Genomic DNA, 17,109 nt, shown 5'->3' on the forward strand with positions numbered 1-17,109 from the left:
AAGCGGCTGATCTCCGTAGTTTCGTTTTGAAAGCGTGTGAAAGTTGCGCGATCCTTTTTTCATCAATTGCGCTGAAAATTCAAAGAAAGCTCTTACATACTCATGTACAAAACACTGTGCAGCATGTTTACTTGCTAAACAAGCAGTGCACTCCGACATAAATTTAGTTTGTGTCCATATAAACTCATAATTACTCCCGCTCGGGTTTGAATGACAGCAGAGAGACTCGCCCACCGTCTCACAGACCACCCCCTTACTGTATTCAGGACAGAAGCGGTCGAAAGAGACGGATTTAAATACCAGGTGTAAACGTGATGTGTCTCTCTCGTCCACTTGTGATCCGATCGATGAAAACACATCTTAATACCAAGTGTAAACAGCCCCATTGTTTCGGCTGATAATGAATTCCACCTGTGCCTTTATTTTAAGAGGATGTTTGTGAGTGGAAAGGGGAGAGATTGCCTTTGTGAGGATGTCCTGAGTTTGGTGCTCCTGGGTTAAGTTGTGTTTGTCTTTCTTTGTTATATAATTTTGTTTAGGTTCTTTCTGATATTTTTTAACATATTTTATCAGAAAGATGTTGCAGTAACTTTGTTGATTATTTTATTGTTTAATCTTATTTTTCTATCTATGTTAAATAAAACATTTAATTACCCTTACCAACCACCTAGTCCTCCTCTTATTTGTCGCGGCCAGTCGTGACACTGTTAAAACCACCACAACAAACCTGGATGTAGCTCTTTTATTATAAACTAATAAACCGCACTTTGAATCGCAAATCGCAATTTTGATCAGAAAAATCACAATTCGATTTTTTTCTTCAAAAAGTGCAGCCCTCCCAAAAAATATGACAAAACTAAAGTAAGTTTCTAAATAATATCAATCGTATTCTGACACGATCCTTACTGTCTCACATAGATGGACATCAGATTTTTTGTGCAGAGCAGGGAAATAGAAGCAGAGAGTAGATGATAGATGATGAGGGAGGTAAAACAAACTATATGCTCAGCCAGTCAAAACCATAGTCAAGTCTAGAGAATTGCATTATTGCTGAGAAAATCAGCACGCTTGTGTACTGTTCAGGGCCGGGGACTCGACCCTCGAATCTCATCCACGCGTCAGCTCGTACAGTCTAAATGTTGCTCCATGCACAGAGGGCACATTTCACCATGACAGCCCCACCCGGTACTCGTGGGCCAGTACAATCGACACAGTAGCCTATCTGTACAGATGTGAAGCTAATATTCATCCAAACAGTTGCTAAGTTTGGCTAAATGAGTCTAAAAGTCGCTAGATGTAGCAATAAGGTCGCTAAGTTGGCAAGCAACACAGTCACTGAGTTGGCAACACTGAACACTCCTTCAGCCAATCCCCTTTTTTTAAGCAAGTTAGCCCCACCCACTGACTAACATTGAATTTGCATACAAGTTGAAAATAAAAATGAACACGAAAATGAAAACGAAAATGAAAAAGAAAAACAGAACATGAAATTAAAACTTTACATTTTAATTTTGTCCCTATTATTGATTGGGCATGAATAAATAGCCTTTTAAAAAATGTATTTACAGATTTCTTTTCAAGCTTGCCTTTTTATTTTAATATTGTCAGTCTTGACTCAAGATTATATTGAAAATGAAATGTCAAATCATCAATTTAATTAAATTTTTCAATTTGGCCGGAATAATGCTTCATCACGTTAAAAATGAAAATGAAATAATTTAATATAATGTTTTAATTTTTTTTTAGCATTTCATTTTCAAATTTGGGACATATTTTGCAATTTTATTTTTTATTTTATAATTTAATTAATTATTTTATAATTTAATTAATTATTTTATAATTTAATTAATTAATTTAAAAAAGACCAAAAAAACCTTCCATACTCTATAGCCTAACTAATTAATAATCCTTAAAGCTTTTTTTTGTAACAAATAAAGAGGTTTTGTATTAGTCAGGTATGTATTACCCCAGACTTCTATGCAATAACCAAAGTATGGAAAAATTAGGGCATTGTACAACATCAGCAATGTAGAATAATCTAAAACATCTTTAACTTTATACGAGTACATTGTTTACATTTCAAAGGAGGAACAAACATTAAAAGAGGCTGGTCCGCTGTTATGTATATGCATATTTTCACACATCTGATCCGATGAGGCGTCAGTTCAATGAATTGCAGACATACACAAACAGCCACTTACTTTTAAATGAACATTATCTGTGCTGTCTGTACCACCCCACAAGTATCACCCCAATGTGAGTCTTTCGGGGTCTACTCTGTACACTGCACTGGACACAACATAGGCTGCAGTTCTGACCATAGCTGAAGCGTAAAAGACGAGCTACGCACATAAATGCGGTGCGGTGATGTCACGGCATATAGAAATACATATTATTTCATGCTGTTATTGCTAATATAATTTGTTGTTTTAATAATATATAAGATTACTGCTTTCCTGGGGTGGGTTGTTGTGCTGTAACACCCTACCGCGTGATTTTGTTGCTTCTTCACCGCGGTAAAACAAAATCCCGTACGGTCACAGCCAAGAAATCAGCGTTACAAATGAGGACCACTTACAAATATGCAGGGTTTAAAACTGGGCCGAAGCTGAACCCCGTCCAAAGGCTGAAGTCTGCTCCGGTGTGCCCGCTGCAAAAGTAAGTTACGCTGTGTATGTCCATTCTCATGAAATGCATACAAATAACACGCAGTGTGATTATAGTGCTATACGGCAAATTTCAATTTTGAGAGCATATGATACACCAGTCCTTCCCGGATTTCGGCGCATGTATTGCACGATTATCACACTGCGTGACACTGTGTATGCATATGAGAATGACTGACGCCTCACCGGATCAGATGTGTAAAAACATGCACACACACAACAGCGGACCAGCCTCCCCCAATGCCCGTTCCTCCCTTGAAATGCAAACAATCCACGCGTCAGCTCGCACAGTCCAAATGCCGCGTTGCCCAACTCCATGCACAGAGGGTAGACGCAAATTTCACCGTGACAGCGCCACCCGGCACCCGCGGGCCAACACAATCGACACAGCCCATCTGCACAGATGCGAAGCCAATACTCATCCAAACAGTCGCTAAGTTTGGCTAAATGAGTCTAAAAGTTGCTAGATGTAGCATTAAGGTCGCTGAGTTGGCAAGCAACACAGTCACTGAGTTGGCAACACTGAACACTGCTTCAGCCAATCCCCTTTTTTATGCAAGTAAGCCCCACCCACTGACTAACATTGAATTTGCATACAAGTTGAAAATAAAAATGAACACGAAAATTAAAACGAAAATGAAAAAGAAAAACAGAACATAACATTAAAACTGAACTTTTCATTTTCAATATAATCTTGAGTCAAGACTCACAAAATTAAAATAAAAAGGCAAGCTTGAAAAGGAATCTGTAAATACATTTTTTAAAAGGCTTTTTATTCATGCCCAAGCAATAATAGGGACAAAATTAAAATGTAATGTCAAATCATCAATTTAATTAAATTTTTCAATTTTGCCGGAATAATGCTTCATCACGTTAAAAATGAAAATGAAATAATTTAACATAATGTTTTAATTTTTATTTTAGCATTTCATTTTCAAATTTGGGACATATTTTGCGATTTTATTTTTTATTTTATAATTTAATTAATTATTTTATAATTTAATTAATTAATTTAAAAAAGACCAAAAAAACCTTCCATAATAGAGAACACACTAATTATAGTTTATATATAAAATCTGGACTTCTAAAATTTAAAGATCTGATTGATTTGAAGATTTTGACTTTTATGTGGAAAGCTAAGCAGAGAGTTTTGCCTATGGATATACATAATTTATTTTTTTGGTATCAGAAGATTATGGCCACAGAAGGCAGTATTATTTTAAAATTAATTTTGCACGTACCACGCAAAACCAGAGGTGTCTGTCCATTTATGGAGTTAAATTGTGGAATACCTTGGACTATGAACTGAAATGCTGCAAAAGTATTTGTAAATTTAAGAACCTGTATAAGAAAAATATTTTGGAAGGTTATAAAAAATGATGACCAATATGGTTAAGAGGATGATAATTAAATGTAAAGATAGGTGGTATTGATAATTTTTTTGGTGGTTGTGGTAAGGAGTGGGGTTAACTCATTTATGTAGTTTCTTTCGTTTTTTTATTGTTGGTTTTGTTTTTTGTTTTTGTTGTTTTTTTTTGTTTGTTTTTTGTTTGACTGTGCATACATAAGTGACAGGTATTATAAGATTTACTTCTTCTTCCTGTTTCTTTTCTTTTCGTTCATGTATGATATGAATGAATGAGATGAAATAATAAAGTTGTTGATTTAGTCCTCATGCTAAACATAAGCAAAGTGTCAAAAAAGCAGTTGAGCTTGTAACAGAGTATTTCTGAGCCAAACTCACGCCTCCTTTTTCCTACAAGTTTCTGAAAGTTTTTTTCAAATGGGGGTATCCGTTACGACTGATTGACCCCATATTCCTTTTATGGGCCTTTACCCCCAGAAAAGCACGCCTGCCCTGCACGTCAAGTGAGAGCGAGAACGCGCAATAGCATTGCTCCGTCAAGTAGAAGTCACTGGTATCACTGCACAGCACGCGACAACTTTGTTTTAGCAAGATAGTTTGACAAAAGAAGTGTGTTTTTGGATGTAAGGAGAAGAAAACCTTATTTAGCTGTCCATGTCTTAAGACAACAGTGGATGAAGTTCGTTTTTCCCGGACAGCAATGTAATTGCGAATGAGTTGTTTCCTGGCTGCATTTCGGAGAGGATTGCTTTACAAACAAGGCTCAGTTTGACGCCGGATTTTCCACTTTTTTACAACTATTGGAGCGGTCAAAACTTTAAAAGACCCCGTTTAGGAGTCACAACCACAGGCGTAAGTAAATCAAAATCTCACGTGTTTTGTTTGCAATCGTGCATACGTGCATGTAATGTAAACAACACCAACAACAGCACTTTGTACTGCATTTACAGCATTTACACCTTTTAAAACGGGCAAATGCAGTTAAAAACTGGATTTTGTTGCTTTTTATTAAAATAGCGGATAAACAAGCAAGGATTAATTACCTGATAGAGACGTCCTGGTGTAATCGTTGCTGCTATTGTTCCTGTTCGTCCATTACTGACTAAGTATCCGATTCTGGATCATATGTTTAATGTAAGGCTGGTTTTTAAAAAAAAAGTTTTTTTAAAGATTGATTTCCATCTATGTCGGCTGTAAATCCAAAAGTAGTATCCAAAGCTGCGCCTACTCGTAACTCTTCAGCTCCGCCCACCACACGCCTTCAAGTGTTTCGACCTTTTACGCCAAAAATCGGAAAGGCTGTTCTTTCTTTTATAAATCTGACAAAACGAAAGACTCTTTGGACATATGAATGATGAAATACTACTCTATATATAAGCAAGATTAACATTAGACTGGCAAAAATGTCTTGTGTTATGTCAGCTTTAAAACATTTCATAAAACAAGTCATTGAACAATTATGAATAATATTATTAAAAATATTGTGCTTCTTTAAAAGGTAGTGTAACAGATTTGATCCTGAAACGTTTTTAGTTATGCTGGTTAAAAGTCTCCTCACAACCTGATAGCAATCACTGTGTTTAGTTATTTAAATGTATTTGTAGAAATTTATGTTATCTGTGAAAGGCGTAGGACCAAAAAATGTTCAACAAATCATAGATTTCGGTCCGAACGGACGTTTCCATTTTTGTTCCTCATACGTAAGCGTAATTTGAATGCCCACCGCGCAGCTAGTCCACGCAGACACCGTACGTCATTGGCGCGTTCACGTGCGCTCACCTCCTGCCTGTAAACAGTGAGAACAGCAAACTTTTCTGCTAAATTGACAACCTACACAAGAGCCACAAAACTAAAGGCATCTTTTATAACAACAACAGCAAAAGCTGCCTGGATCAGCAAAGAGCAATAACCCAAATGAACATCGGTAACTTTACTGCTTTACCACGAGATGTAAACAGCTGCAGGAGGCAAAGAGTCTGAAAGAGTCGTTGCACTGTTTATTTTGGTAAGGTAGGTACGCGATATGTTTGTATTGAGATGGATTCAGATATTCTACTTTGATGAAACATTGTGTTGCTTATGAAATTTGTGTTCGTTTACGGATAAGTGTAACGATATAGTTACTACGTTTACACAACTGAACGTGTGCTTAAACTAATTCTGATGTAAACACGTTGTTTATGTTGGTTATTTTGGTAATGTTATTCACTTTGTATGGCAAAGTTTTCTCACTGCTGAATGAGACATGAGATGTGACCTGATCTGTGCGTGTTCATGTGTTTTGAAAGAGGCTTGACTTTGGATGGCAATTTGACTGGAGGGTGGGATCATGATTTCATTGCTAGACAGCTACCGTTAGCATTTTTCAAAATGTGATACCCTACCTTTAATAAGAGGGGAAAAGATACATTTTGCACTTGGAGCCATGTTGATGGTCCCATATCTCTGGCATTGAACTACATAAGGCCTTATTAATGTAGATACCAAAAGACAAGTATGTTAAAAAGCAGAATCTAAAAGGATATTAAAATAACACGAATATCTCTCAAGTTACATGCATGCAAACTTTGGAGAAAAGTGCTTTATCTGATATTTAAATTGTCACCATTAGCATTTAATAAAGCAAAGACTCCTAAAATCAACATAACCAGTCTTTTTGACCATACCAGTTATAAATCAGTGCATTACTCAGTAAATATTCATTGATTGCATTTTATTTTTTGCCTGCCTTCATCATTTAAGTATTAATCATTAAAAAAAAAATTTGATCCAGGAAAATGTGTAAAATTTGGTGACAAGGAATGGCTTAGTATATAGTTTAGAATTGGAGTATTACTAATTGCATTAATCTATTATTAACAAAACTGAATACCTCCACATACTCCATCCTAGACTAATTTTATAATATAGCTTGGAATGGAGTACTATTAGGCCTACATTATTTAAATAAGAAAAAAATTATAAATCCATGTAACTTAAAAAAAAAACATCCTAAACTATACTAATCAACATTTGAAGTGGATCAAAAATGTTCATCAAAGTTGTCTTAAGACAAGAACGGGTATTAGGTTTTGGTTTTAAGACCATTTTTAAGAAAGGTTTTGATCCACTTCAAATGTTGACTAGTGTATATATAAACCTGTCTCGTTTTGATCCAAAGCAGCTTCACAGGAAATAAACAAAAAAAATACAGAAAAGCAAATAACAACAATAAACAATTGTTAAAAGTGCTATATAAATAAAATTTAATTGAATGTCTAAAGACCTTGTAAAACTGGATTTTGCATAGTATGTGCCCTTTATATCTCCCTTATGCCTACAGACTATGCAATAAAAAAGTTATAGTTCTGTATCATGGTAAAGATATAGTCAAACTTGTTTTTTAAGGCTTTTGGCTAAAAGAACTTGTGACAGGAAGAGAGGCAACACAAATCAACCTTACTCCTTTTGAATAATAGAGACAGATGTAAAGAGACACTCCCCTGCATCCCAATTCAAATACAATCAGTACTAAATACTAAATCAAATTTTGACTACTGAGTCTCATCACTGCTAATGCACAAAAATGTCCATACTTTCCTTGTAACCAGTATAATTCATTACATTATTGTCTGCTGACATATGTACGGTGGCAAAAAAAAAGTATGTGAACCTTTTGGAATTTCGTAGTTTATTGAATAAATTTGTCATAAAATGTATTCTTATCTTCATTTAAGTCAAGGGTATTGACAAAGATGTGTCTAAAAATAACACCACAAAAAATTCTGATCTTTCATGTCTTTATTGAGAATAACCAAAAAATCTCATAGTGCTTGTGGAAAAGGTATGTGAAACCTTGAGTTAATGACCTCAAAAAAGCTAATTGGAGTCAAGTTTAAGCCCACCTGGGGCCTCATGTATAAAACTTTGCGTAGATTCCATCCTTAAAGTGTGCGTACGGACATAAGGCAGAATTTGCGTACGCACAAAAGTTTTCAGATTTATAAAACCATGCGTACTCCAGAAACTGTGCAAAATTCCATTCATAAATCCCAGTGAGTGGAAGATTGTGCGTACATGCGTCCCGCCCCCATCTCCTCCCAGAAACAACCATATATGGAGCGTATAACCCTTAGTTTTACTGGGCATAATGTGGTCTGCATATCATTTTAATATTGACGTTACAAAACGCAAGAAAAATATCGTCGCTGTCCGATTGAACCCTGCATTTCCAAAAACCGCTACTTACCCATACGGCAAAAAGTATATATAATTTATATATATATTTAAATATATAAAATGCATTTTAAAGCATTAAAAATATATTTAGCCCTTCGTATATTTGAATTCAAGGAAATATATTCACGTCGCATTTGAAGAAAAACTTTGTGTTACGAACCTGTAAACAAAACAGTTTTAAAAAGGTTAAAATTAGTTTAAACTTAATTTTATAAAGTATATTTTTTAACTTATTTTGCGTATATTTAAAATATACTTTTGGCCAGAGAAATTAATTTTTTTTGCCTTATGGGTTTTTATGAAATTATAAAAACAAACACTGGCATTGTCAAAGTTGATGCTGGTTTCACATATGGCCAGACAGGTGTCATTATATTCATAACATTTTTAATGGAAAACAAACTCAGAGGGAGATGAAATGTTTTTGACCAGCAGATGGTGGAGATCGTTTCGGGTCATGTTCTTCTTTATTTTAGGCGGCAAGTGCATCAATTATACCATTGAACGCAACTTGCATTAAGACTGCAATATTACATACCTTATAGAGAATAGGCTACTATATGCAAGTAGACGAGCCCAGCATATAAAAGTTTTGCGTTAAGTGTCTCCCATAATAAAACATAAAGACAATGATGTATTACGCGGTGCAGCCACAAGGCATTAAGATATAAAAAAACAAAGTTCAGTAGCTACAAACGAAAAGTTCAGTACAAACCTAAAAAAAAGCATATTTACAGGTAAGCAGATGAACCAGAATATAAAAACCAATGAGTTTAAATACGTGTTAGTGTTTTTCTTATATAAACCCGCATTGTAAGAATGTCTGTTTATATTAGGCTAAACTTTAAATGGGCTCATAATTAAATGTCCTAGTACATCACATTATTTTTCATCATCTTACAGGTTATAAAGTTCATAAAGTTTATTGTTTATTTCTGTCATTTGGCCTAATAAAATTAAAACTATTTTTTTTTTACAGTTTTGTCTATGATTAGATGATAAAGACTAACAAACTTCTTATCATTCCTCCTCAAATACATGAAACATTAGCCTTTAGTGTTTGAGTGAAGAGAAGACTTATTCATATAGTTCTTTTGCGTTTCAATCACGCAGACGGGCTCATGACAGATGTGTGTGGGACTCCATTCACCGCAGAGGCTTCGTCTTTTCAATACTTTTCATCTGTTAAATATTTGCTACTCATTGGAAAATGCGACTCCTAGATGCAGTTTGAGTGCTGATCTTCATGAATGAAATGGGAATATTAAAACTAAATGTGTATAAAAACAAGAACAGAGTTTGTGTTCTTTCACTCCGCTCAAAAAGAGTCCGTACGCACAGTGGAGAGCATCCGTACGGTGCGCACTTATTTACGCCAAGTTTATTTTTTATAAATCCCGATATGTGCGTGGAAAATTGCGTACGCATATTTCTATGCTCATTTTGTGCGTACGCAACGTTTATACATCAGGGGCCTGGAGTCTTGTAAAGATAATACATTTGGAGGTGAGGACTACAGGTACTTTGACTTAATATTAATTTAGAATTCTTTTTCCAGAACATCCCTTCAAACCCCTAACATCTGAGAGACAGAAAAAATGATGTGAAGAAGAAAAGTAAATAATAAATAGCATAAATATTATTTAATAAATAGTAAACTTGACCCATCTCTATGACCCATCTTATTAACATATCTAAATACAATGTAATACTTCTCCATCTTTGCAGAAATATATCCATCTTCATTTGTAGGCATGCAGTCATTTTTTCATTATATAGACCGGTTTCAGTCTCTGAGTCAATTGAACCAAACACGGGGGTTTTTCTTCCTTCCGGTTTTTCCGGTTCACTTGCTTTTTCAACTGCCATTTTGAATGTTGAATGAGTGTGTTCAATAAAAAATTATGATGACAAATTTATTCAGAAAACTGAAATTCCAAAAGGTTCACATACTTTTCTTGCCACTGTATAACAAATCAAAAGGTATTAGACATACCTAGGTGAAAAAGTAAAGGTGACTTAGTAAATGTACTATTTTCATACACTACTTTTGTACTTAATATGCAAGAAATTGTCTTTATGTAAATGGTGTCTAAAACAAAGCACAGTTGAGCATACTTAGGCTAAATGTTTTTATGTTATACACTAAGACTCAGTTTAAAGGGATACTTCACCGATTTAGCATTCAGCTTTGTATCTGTAGAAACCCGGCAGTATTACTGAATGACCGTGTTTCCCTCCCTCGTTTCCCCCTGGGGGGAGGGGTGTCTGCATTTTGGTTCTGCAGGGATGTCCTCCGATGATGTAATATGACGATTTTTGCATCGTCGGAGGACTTTTTTGCAGAACCAAAATGCAGATATCTCTCCTCTCAGGGGGAAATGATGGAGGGAAACATGGTCATTCAGTTATACTGCCGGGTTTCTACAGATACAAAGCTGAATGCTAAATCAGTGAAGTATCCCTTTAAGCATTACTGGTATTCAGGGCCGGCATCATGGGGGGGGGGCATTCGCAGGCCCTGCCCCCCCCCCAAACAGGTTGTGCCCCCCTACACAGTTTCTTATTAATTTAATATATAACAAGAATAATTAAAATAAATTAAACATTAAATGTTTCATGACTTTTAAAGGAAGAGTATGTAAGAAATTTATACCAATTAATAATAAAATGGATCTGATATGTCACTAGACAATAAGAAATCATTTTCATTTCAAATACTTATATCACTGACAACAGTGGTCTGGCCAGGATAGTGGCCCTCATTTATCATTCCTGCGTAGAAACGGGCGTATATGTTGGCGTAAGATTATGCTTACACTCCTCTCACCGTCTGATTTATGAAACTGTGCGTACCGTTGATATTCAGGTGTACGCAATATCTGCCCTTCATAAATGCCGCGGCTGAAAACGATCGTCATTAGAATAACAAGCCCATATAAATTCAAGTCTCCGCCTCCCCCACGCCCTCATTTTACACCATTGACACACGAAAGACGGCAAAGAACAGAAACCGGGGAAGTGAAAAGAAACAAAATTGTTTTATTTGGGAGTTTAAAGAGTGGGATTAAAGACACATTAATAACTGGATGACATTTTGTAATATTCTTATTATTATTTTTATTATTAATATTGATATTTAGAAGAATAATGATTTATTATTATTATTATTTACTGTGCCTACATCTAAATTCTATGTCTGCTTAATGGTTCAGTTAATTTTTTTTTTAATAATATTTTAAAATTATGTAGTAGCCTAACTTTTGTAGTGTGTTGTTCTGTATTTACATACAGTTGTTTGTTAGCTGTATCTTAGATCCAGTTTGATACGGAGCTCCGGATATAATTCAAATTAACAATTTGTTTCCACGACATCCACATGTTTTACTAGGCTAATTCATAATTTGAAGTAATAATAATTGTAATAGTAATTACGAAATATTATAATAATTAATTACAAGGAACAAACTGTTGAATATTGGGAACAAATTCTACATTTATGGCCATACTTTAGACTAAATAAGAAAAAGAAGTGTCCATAATGTAGCATAAAAGATAATTCGTGGCCATAATTTTGTCCGCGTGTCATCATGATCGGATTTACGGCTCCATTCAACACAAGCATTTTAGTTTACCTCATCTGTATTTATTTATCATCGAATGGTATGTAACTAGCTTACCTTTTATTGCATTACCATGTTTTCGTAGCATATCCATGTGCTTTCTTGCAATGTGCCGCTTCAGATTCCAGGATGAATATTTGCTAACTCTTTACAGTCTCTCTGCAGTCCCTTTCAATTTGTTCTTCCTGCTCAATCTTAACTTTGATTTTTACTTTACATTTATGTATAAGGCTTGAATTCTATAACGTATTGCTAGACGTTTTAACAGATTCTCGAACTAGCAAATTATCAAAGGGCGTTCTGGGTTCAACGAGCGGTGCTGAGGGAGCGGTGATTGTTATTTTACCGCACAGCTCAACGCTCCGCTCCCACTAAGCTCCTTTCACATGCTCGCTTTGAAACATCAGGTAAAGCGGACAGGCTCTCAACTGAAGGAATACATATGCATACAAATCAAATGCTTTGGTAAAGTCTCACAAATTAAACATTGAACATTGTTGCATAAAAATAAATACTGAAGTTTATAATTACTACGTTTTTTTTACAGTGGATCATAATATATCATATATTTTAGTTTGTCAGTGGGTTTTGTGGTGTTAGGAAGTGTTTGCGCATTTCTGCACTAACTCAAAATGTGCGTACACCACCTCCTGAGCTGGCGTAGGATTTGAGCGTGCTGTACGCCAACGTCCATATTGATAAATCTCAAAGTCACCGTGGTTTTGGGTGTACGCAAGGTGTACGCTGGAAATTTGGTGTACGCACTTTTGATAAATGAGGGCCAGTGTCATTTAAAAAGTGGAGTTGCAGCCCTCAACTGATGTTTATGTTGTCATTTTATGTATTGGCCACCAGTTGTGTGATTGCAGTACCAGTTTTAGCCACAAGTTTTGTGATTGCAATACCAGTTTTGGCCACAATCCTACATACTGTTCCTTTAATGTAATCAAATAAGGAAAATATAGTTGATATATGTTTTTTTTAATTATTAAAATAGACCAGTTTCTCTGATTGGTTGTTGCGGCTTATGCGTCTTTACATCTTTAGCATATTAATGTGACTTGATACTAGCAACTAGTGATGCGCGGGTCGGCGTTTTTTCCAACCCGCGGGTCCCGCTTTTATGAAATATTTGGCCCGCCCCAACCCGCACCGCAACACTATCTATTTTTAACAACCCGCACCGCCCCGCGCCCGCGACCATTAAAAGAGACATACTAGGCATTTGTAATGTAAATAAAAAGAGGCTTTATTTCAGCCTAAGAGTGCTTGGAAAGCCATTAGATTACATCGCCCCTGTAAACTGGCAACAACATACACCAATGAGCCATAGAAACCAGCATGGTCATATTAATATAGAGATAGGATAATGATAAACCAGGGGTGTCCAATACATCGATCGCAAAGGCAATGCCGGTAGATCGCACATAAGTTAGCTGTGTATTCTCATGCTGCTCCATGCCTACACGGGAAAATTGGCATTATGAGTAATTGTGAAACACTTAAGTCTTTTTGAGTTGCTGTGCCTTTCTTCTCATATGTGTTTTTATAAATCTTATGCCTGCCCACTGCAGCTCAGTCGTGTAAACTTCCGATTCTTGCTTTCATGCACGAGCTGAAGCACGCGAGAGCGAGCGAACGAGGGAGAGAGAGAGAGAGAGAGAGAGAGAGAGAGAGAGAGGCAGCGTTGTGCTGATATATGCTTCTGATACTATTGTAATTTTCTTTCAAGTTTGTTTCACTAAATCTCCGCTATTTTAAACAGTACTCGACATGTGCTCAAGGATCATTTTTAACTCCTCAAGAAAATAGAGTAATGGTGACATCCTTAAAAACAATGTAGAGATATATGCAGTAAAGTCCACGCATTTAAAGTGTTTTTAACATGTAGAACTTGTCGGCTTTATCATTTTAAAAGTAGATAACTACACAAAAAAGCAGCATTTTTATTATCTATTCACAAATTCCCTACCTTAATTTCTCCTGCAGATCCTCTTTCATCTTTTAATTCTCCGTTTGTTTTGTTGTTGTGGCTGGCAGCCAGCGGGAGCTACTTGGCGCTTCCGTGATGTCAAAGGTTTGGGGATATCAAATTACGTTGCGCAAGTTACGTTGCCATATAGGCCTACGTAATTTAACCTTATCAAAGAACGTAATTAAATGTAAAAATATATATTCCCAAATATTTAATATATATGCTACAGGGAATTAGACGCAACATATCAGTTTTTTAATTTTGTTTTTAATGACCCGCCCCAACCCGCCCCGCATTAAAGTTACAATTTCTTTACCCGCCCCAACCCGACCCGCGGGTTACCAGCGGGGCCCGCGGGTTACGAGATGACCCGCGCATCACTACTAGCAACGTGTTTTTTCGTGGCATTTTATGGATCGTGTAAAATATAGATATTAGAACATTTCGAATGAACCAGCACTGCCTGCTCCATCTGACTTCATGCAAAAAACGATTGGCAGAAACTCGGAGATCAGCAACAAGGTCGTGGCACAATTTTCAAATCTACAGGACACTGTTTTTAAGTTTAATGTTCGCATACGTCGCCTTCAGCTTTTTTAAAGGTAAGTTATGAGTTGTTTTAATTTACGTAAGTGTAATGTGAAGTGTGGCTATAGACCGTTAACAGCATTGCGACGTGATTATGGTAATACTGATTACTTTGTGATCTTCTGCACTCTATACGGGAAATGAGCTGACAGTCTGTACCAGTTGAATAAGTGTCCTTGTACTGTATTTGTTGTTTTTATGCCTTGTTTTTGCAAGTTATTGTTACTGATTGCGTGCCCCTGTTGGAAGTCAAGTGCCCTCCTGTTATGGTCTGCTGGTATTTAGTATAATTTTTCTGGTATACATACTACTGAAGTAGAACTGTACTTTTAAGTATATTTGTAGTGTATACCTTTTACACTATTACTAAGCATAAAATAACAATGTACTAAAACGTATTTGCTGGTATTTTATTATATTTTTGTAAATTCACGTAAACTTAATGTTTACCCATGAACATATTGTACAACGCCGTTTTCTGGCACAAATAGAACTCCATAATGTGTGTGTTTTACAGAATACAGAAATAACTTCTTAGTTTTGTACTGGATAAATCACTTTCTATATGGATGAATTTCTCACCTTAAGGCAGATGGTTTGCTGTTCACGTAGCTCTGGCATCGACTCAAAACGGTTTCCTTCAGATTTCTTTCAGGTTCCTTTTTAATCGTACACACTAAGACAACTGCAAGAATAATTGCAAGCACGAGAACCGTAGCTGTCCCGACAAGAATATAACATTTTCTTTTCGATTTGACATTTGAATTTCTCACGTCCTGATACTCCATGTTTCACCAGCGCGATTGTTGCAACGCACACTAATGTTAGCTTCTGTTGAGCGCACTTGACGTCATAAAACAAGTCACCGGGGGCTCTGCAGTAATAAAACACGCTGTCCGAAGGGTTCTTTCCCCAAAAATACGACGGAAAATAGAATAAAGAGGCGAGAGATGGTATGGTAAAGTCCTGATGATTTTAATTAAAAGGACGAAATTGCAAAGAAAGCAGTCATCTGCGGAGGGGGAACAAGTGAATACCAGTGTGCTTCAGGATCTCAACAACACCACAAAAAAACACAAACTTGAGAGATTAAAACAAGAGTTCACCATCTGGTAGAAGGACGTGTGTAAGATGGCAATGACGAAAAAAGAAAGATATTTATATTGCTGTAACTCATCGGCAAAGACGCGCTTGACATTTACAACAGCTTCTGTTAATATCAGCAGACGAATTAAAATGAACTACAAACGTCACGGACAGATTAACAGAACGTTACGTCTGAAAGATAGATAGGGGAGAGTGGGGTAAGATGAGCCAATTTTTACTTATGTTGCCTTATCTGCATGAAAAAATGTGTGAAGGTGGCTTCTCAAAAGAGCTGAGGGGTAAACTGACCAACCGACTTTTTTTGTTTAAACCGGAACATAGTTTAAAAATTCACACTTTTCTTAAATGTATTTTTAAAGGTGCCAAAGAATGCATTGAAATAATGTGTTAAATTGTTCTTTGATATTTACATAGAAGGTATGTAACTTTATTATGTGCAAAAATTATCCAGAAACGTTTTTAAATGTCCATTTACAACCATAGGATTTGTCATTTGAATAAAATTGTCTATTTTTGCCCTATTTGGAAGGGTAATAATAATAATAATAATGTTGATTGCTCTTTTTTTTTTTTAAATGAACTAAACATCATGGTGGGGTACATTGAACCGCTGGTTCAGTTTACCCCACAGCATTTGGTTCACTTTGCCCCACGGCCACCATTTTGGGAAAAACTGCCTATATTAGTAATTCAGGCTAATCTTTAGCTAAATCATTGACATGGTTTTATACATTAGCTTATCACCAATATGAATGAATAATAATAATAATAATAAATTTTATTTGTATTGCACTTTACATTACAGCAATCTCAAAGTGCTACAAAGCATATATAAAAATGCAAGATAAAATAGTTTTTAAAGAGAAAAGCAATTATAAAATAACATTCAGTAAAAAGCTTTCTTAAAAAGATATGTTTTTAAGTTTTTTTTAAAAACATCAATAGTTTGTGGTGCCCTCAGGTGTTCAGGGAGGGCATTCCATAATCTCGGAGCAGCCGATGAGAAGGCCCTACCACCCATGCTGCAGAGCTTGGTTCTAGGGATGTTTAGAGTGTTTGTATTTGCTGATCGGAGGGTGCGTGAAGTGGTGTGATGGTTGAGGAGTTCCTGTAGGTAAAGAGGGGCATGTCCGTGAATGCACTGGTGGGTCAGAAGGGAAACCTTATATTCAATCCTGAATGAGACAGGGAGCCAGTGGAGAGATTTAAGGATGGGGGTGATGTGATCATACTTACGCACCCTCATCAGGATTCTGGCAGCGCTGTTCTGGATGTACTGTAGTCGCTGGATGCTTTTGCCAGAGAATGGTATAAATGTTTAGACCTGTATAAATCTGCTTTGACATAACAGCCATTATAACTGACATGTATTTTACTTTGATGGGATAAAAACTGTTTTGTAAAAAAAATCATACTTCTCTCTTTTACTTGTGCTTCTCTTTACCGTAGTCAAATAGAAATGATGGTTGCTACCTGGATTTGTGGTCACACGGCTACAAATCTGTATGGTAGCCTAGATACAGGGGGTGGGTCAACTTACCCACTGGCTCACTTTGCCCCACTCTC

The 17,109-nt window shown here is 36.1% G+C and overlaps 1 protein-coding gene across 2 annotated transcripts in view; it reads right to left on the reverse strand.

Annotated features, from left to right (window-relative positions):
• Nucleotides 1–15,739, reverse strand: part of LOC129426525 (ADP-ribosyl cyclase/cyclic ADP-ribose hydrolase 1) — an 84,407-nt gene extending 68,668 nt beyond the window's left edge. For both annotated transcript variants that reach the window (XM_073863930.1, XM_073863929.1), the window contains exon 1: nt 15,019–15,739. In XM_073863930.1, coding sequence (XP_073720031.1) covers nt 15,019–15,224 — 206 coding nt within the window. In that variant the 5' untranslated portion in view covers nt 15,225–15,739. The remainder of the gene's footprint in view (nt 1–15,018) is intronic.
• Nucleotides 15,740–17,109: the final 1,370 nt, after the last annotated feature.

This window comes from Misgurnus anguillicaudatus, chromosome 25 (genome assembly GCF_027580225.2).
Source record: "Misgurnus anguillicaudatus chromosome 25, ASM2758022v2, whole genome shotgun sequence".
Classification (NCBI taxonomy): domain Eukaryota; kingdom Metazoa; phylum Chordata; class Actinopteri; order Cypriniformes; family Cobitidae; genus Misgurnus; species Misgurnus anguillicaudatus.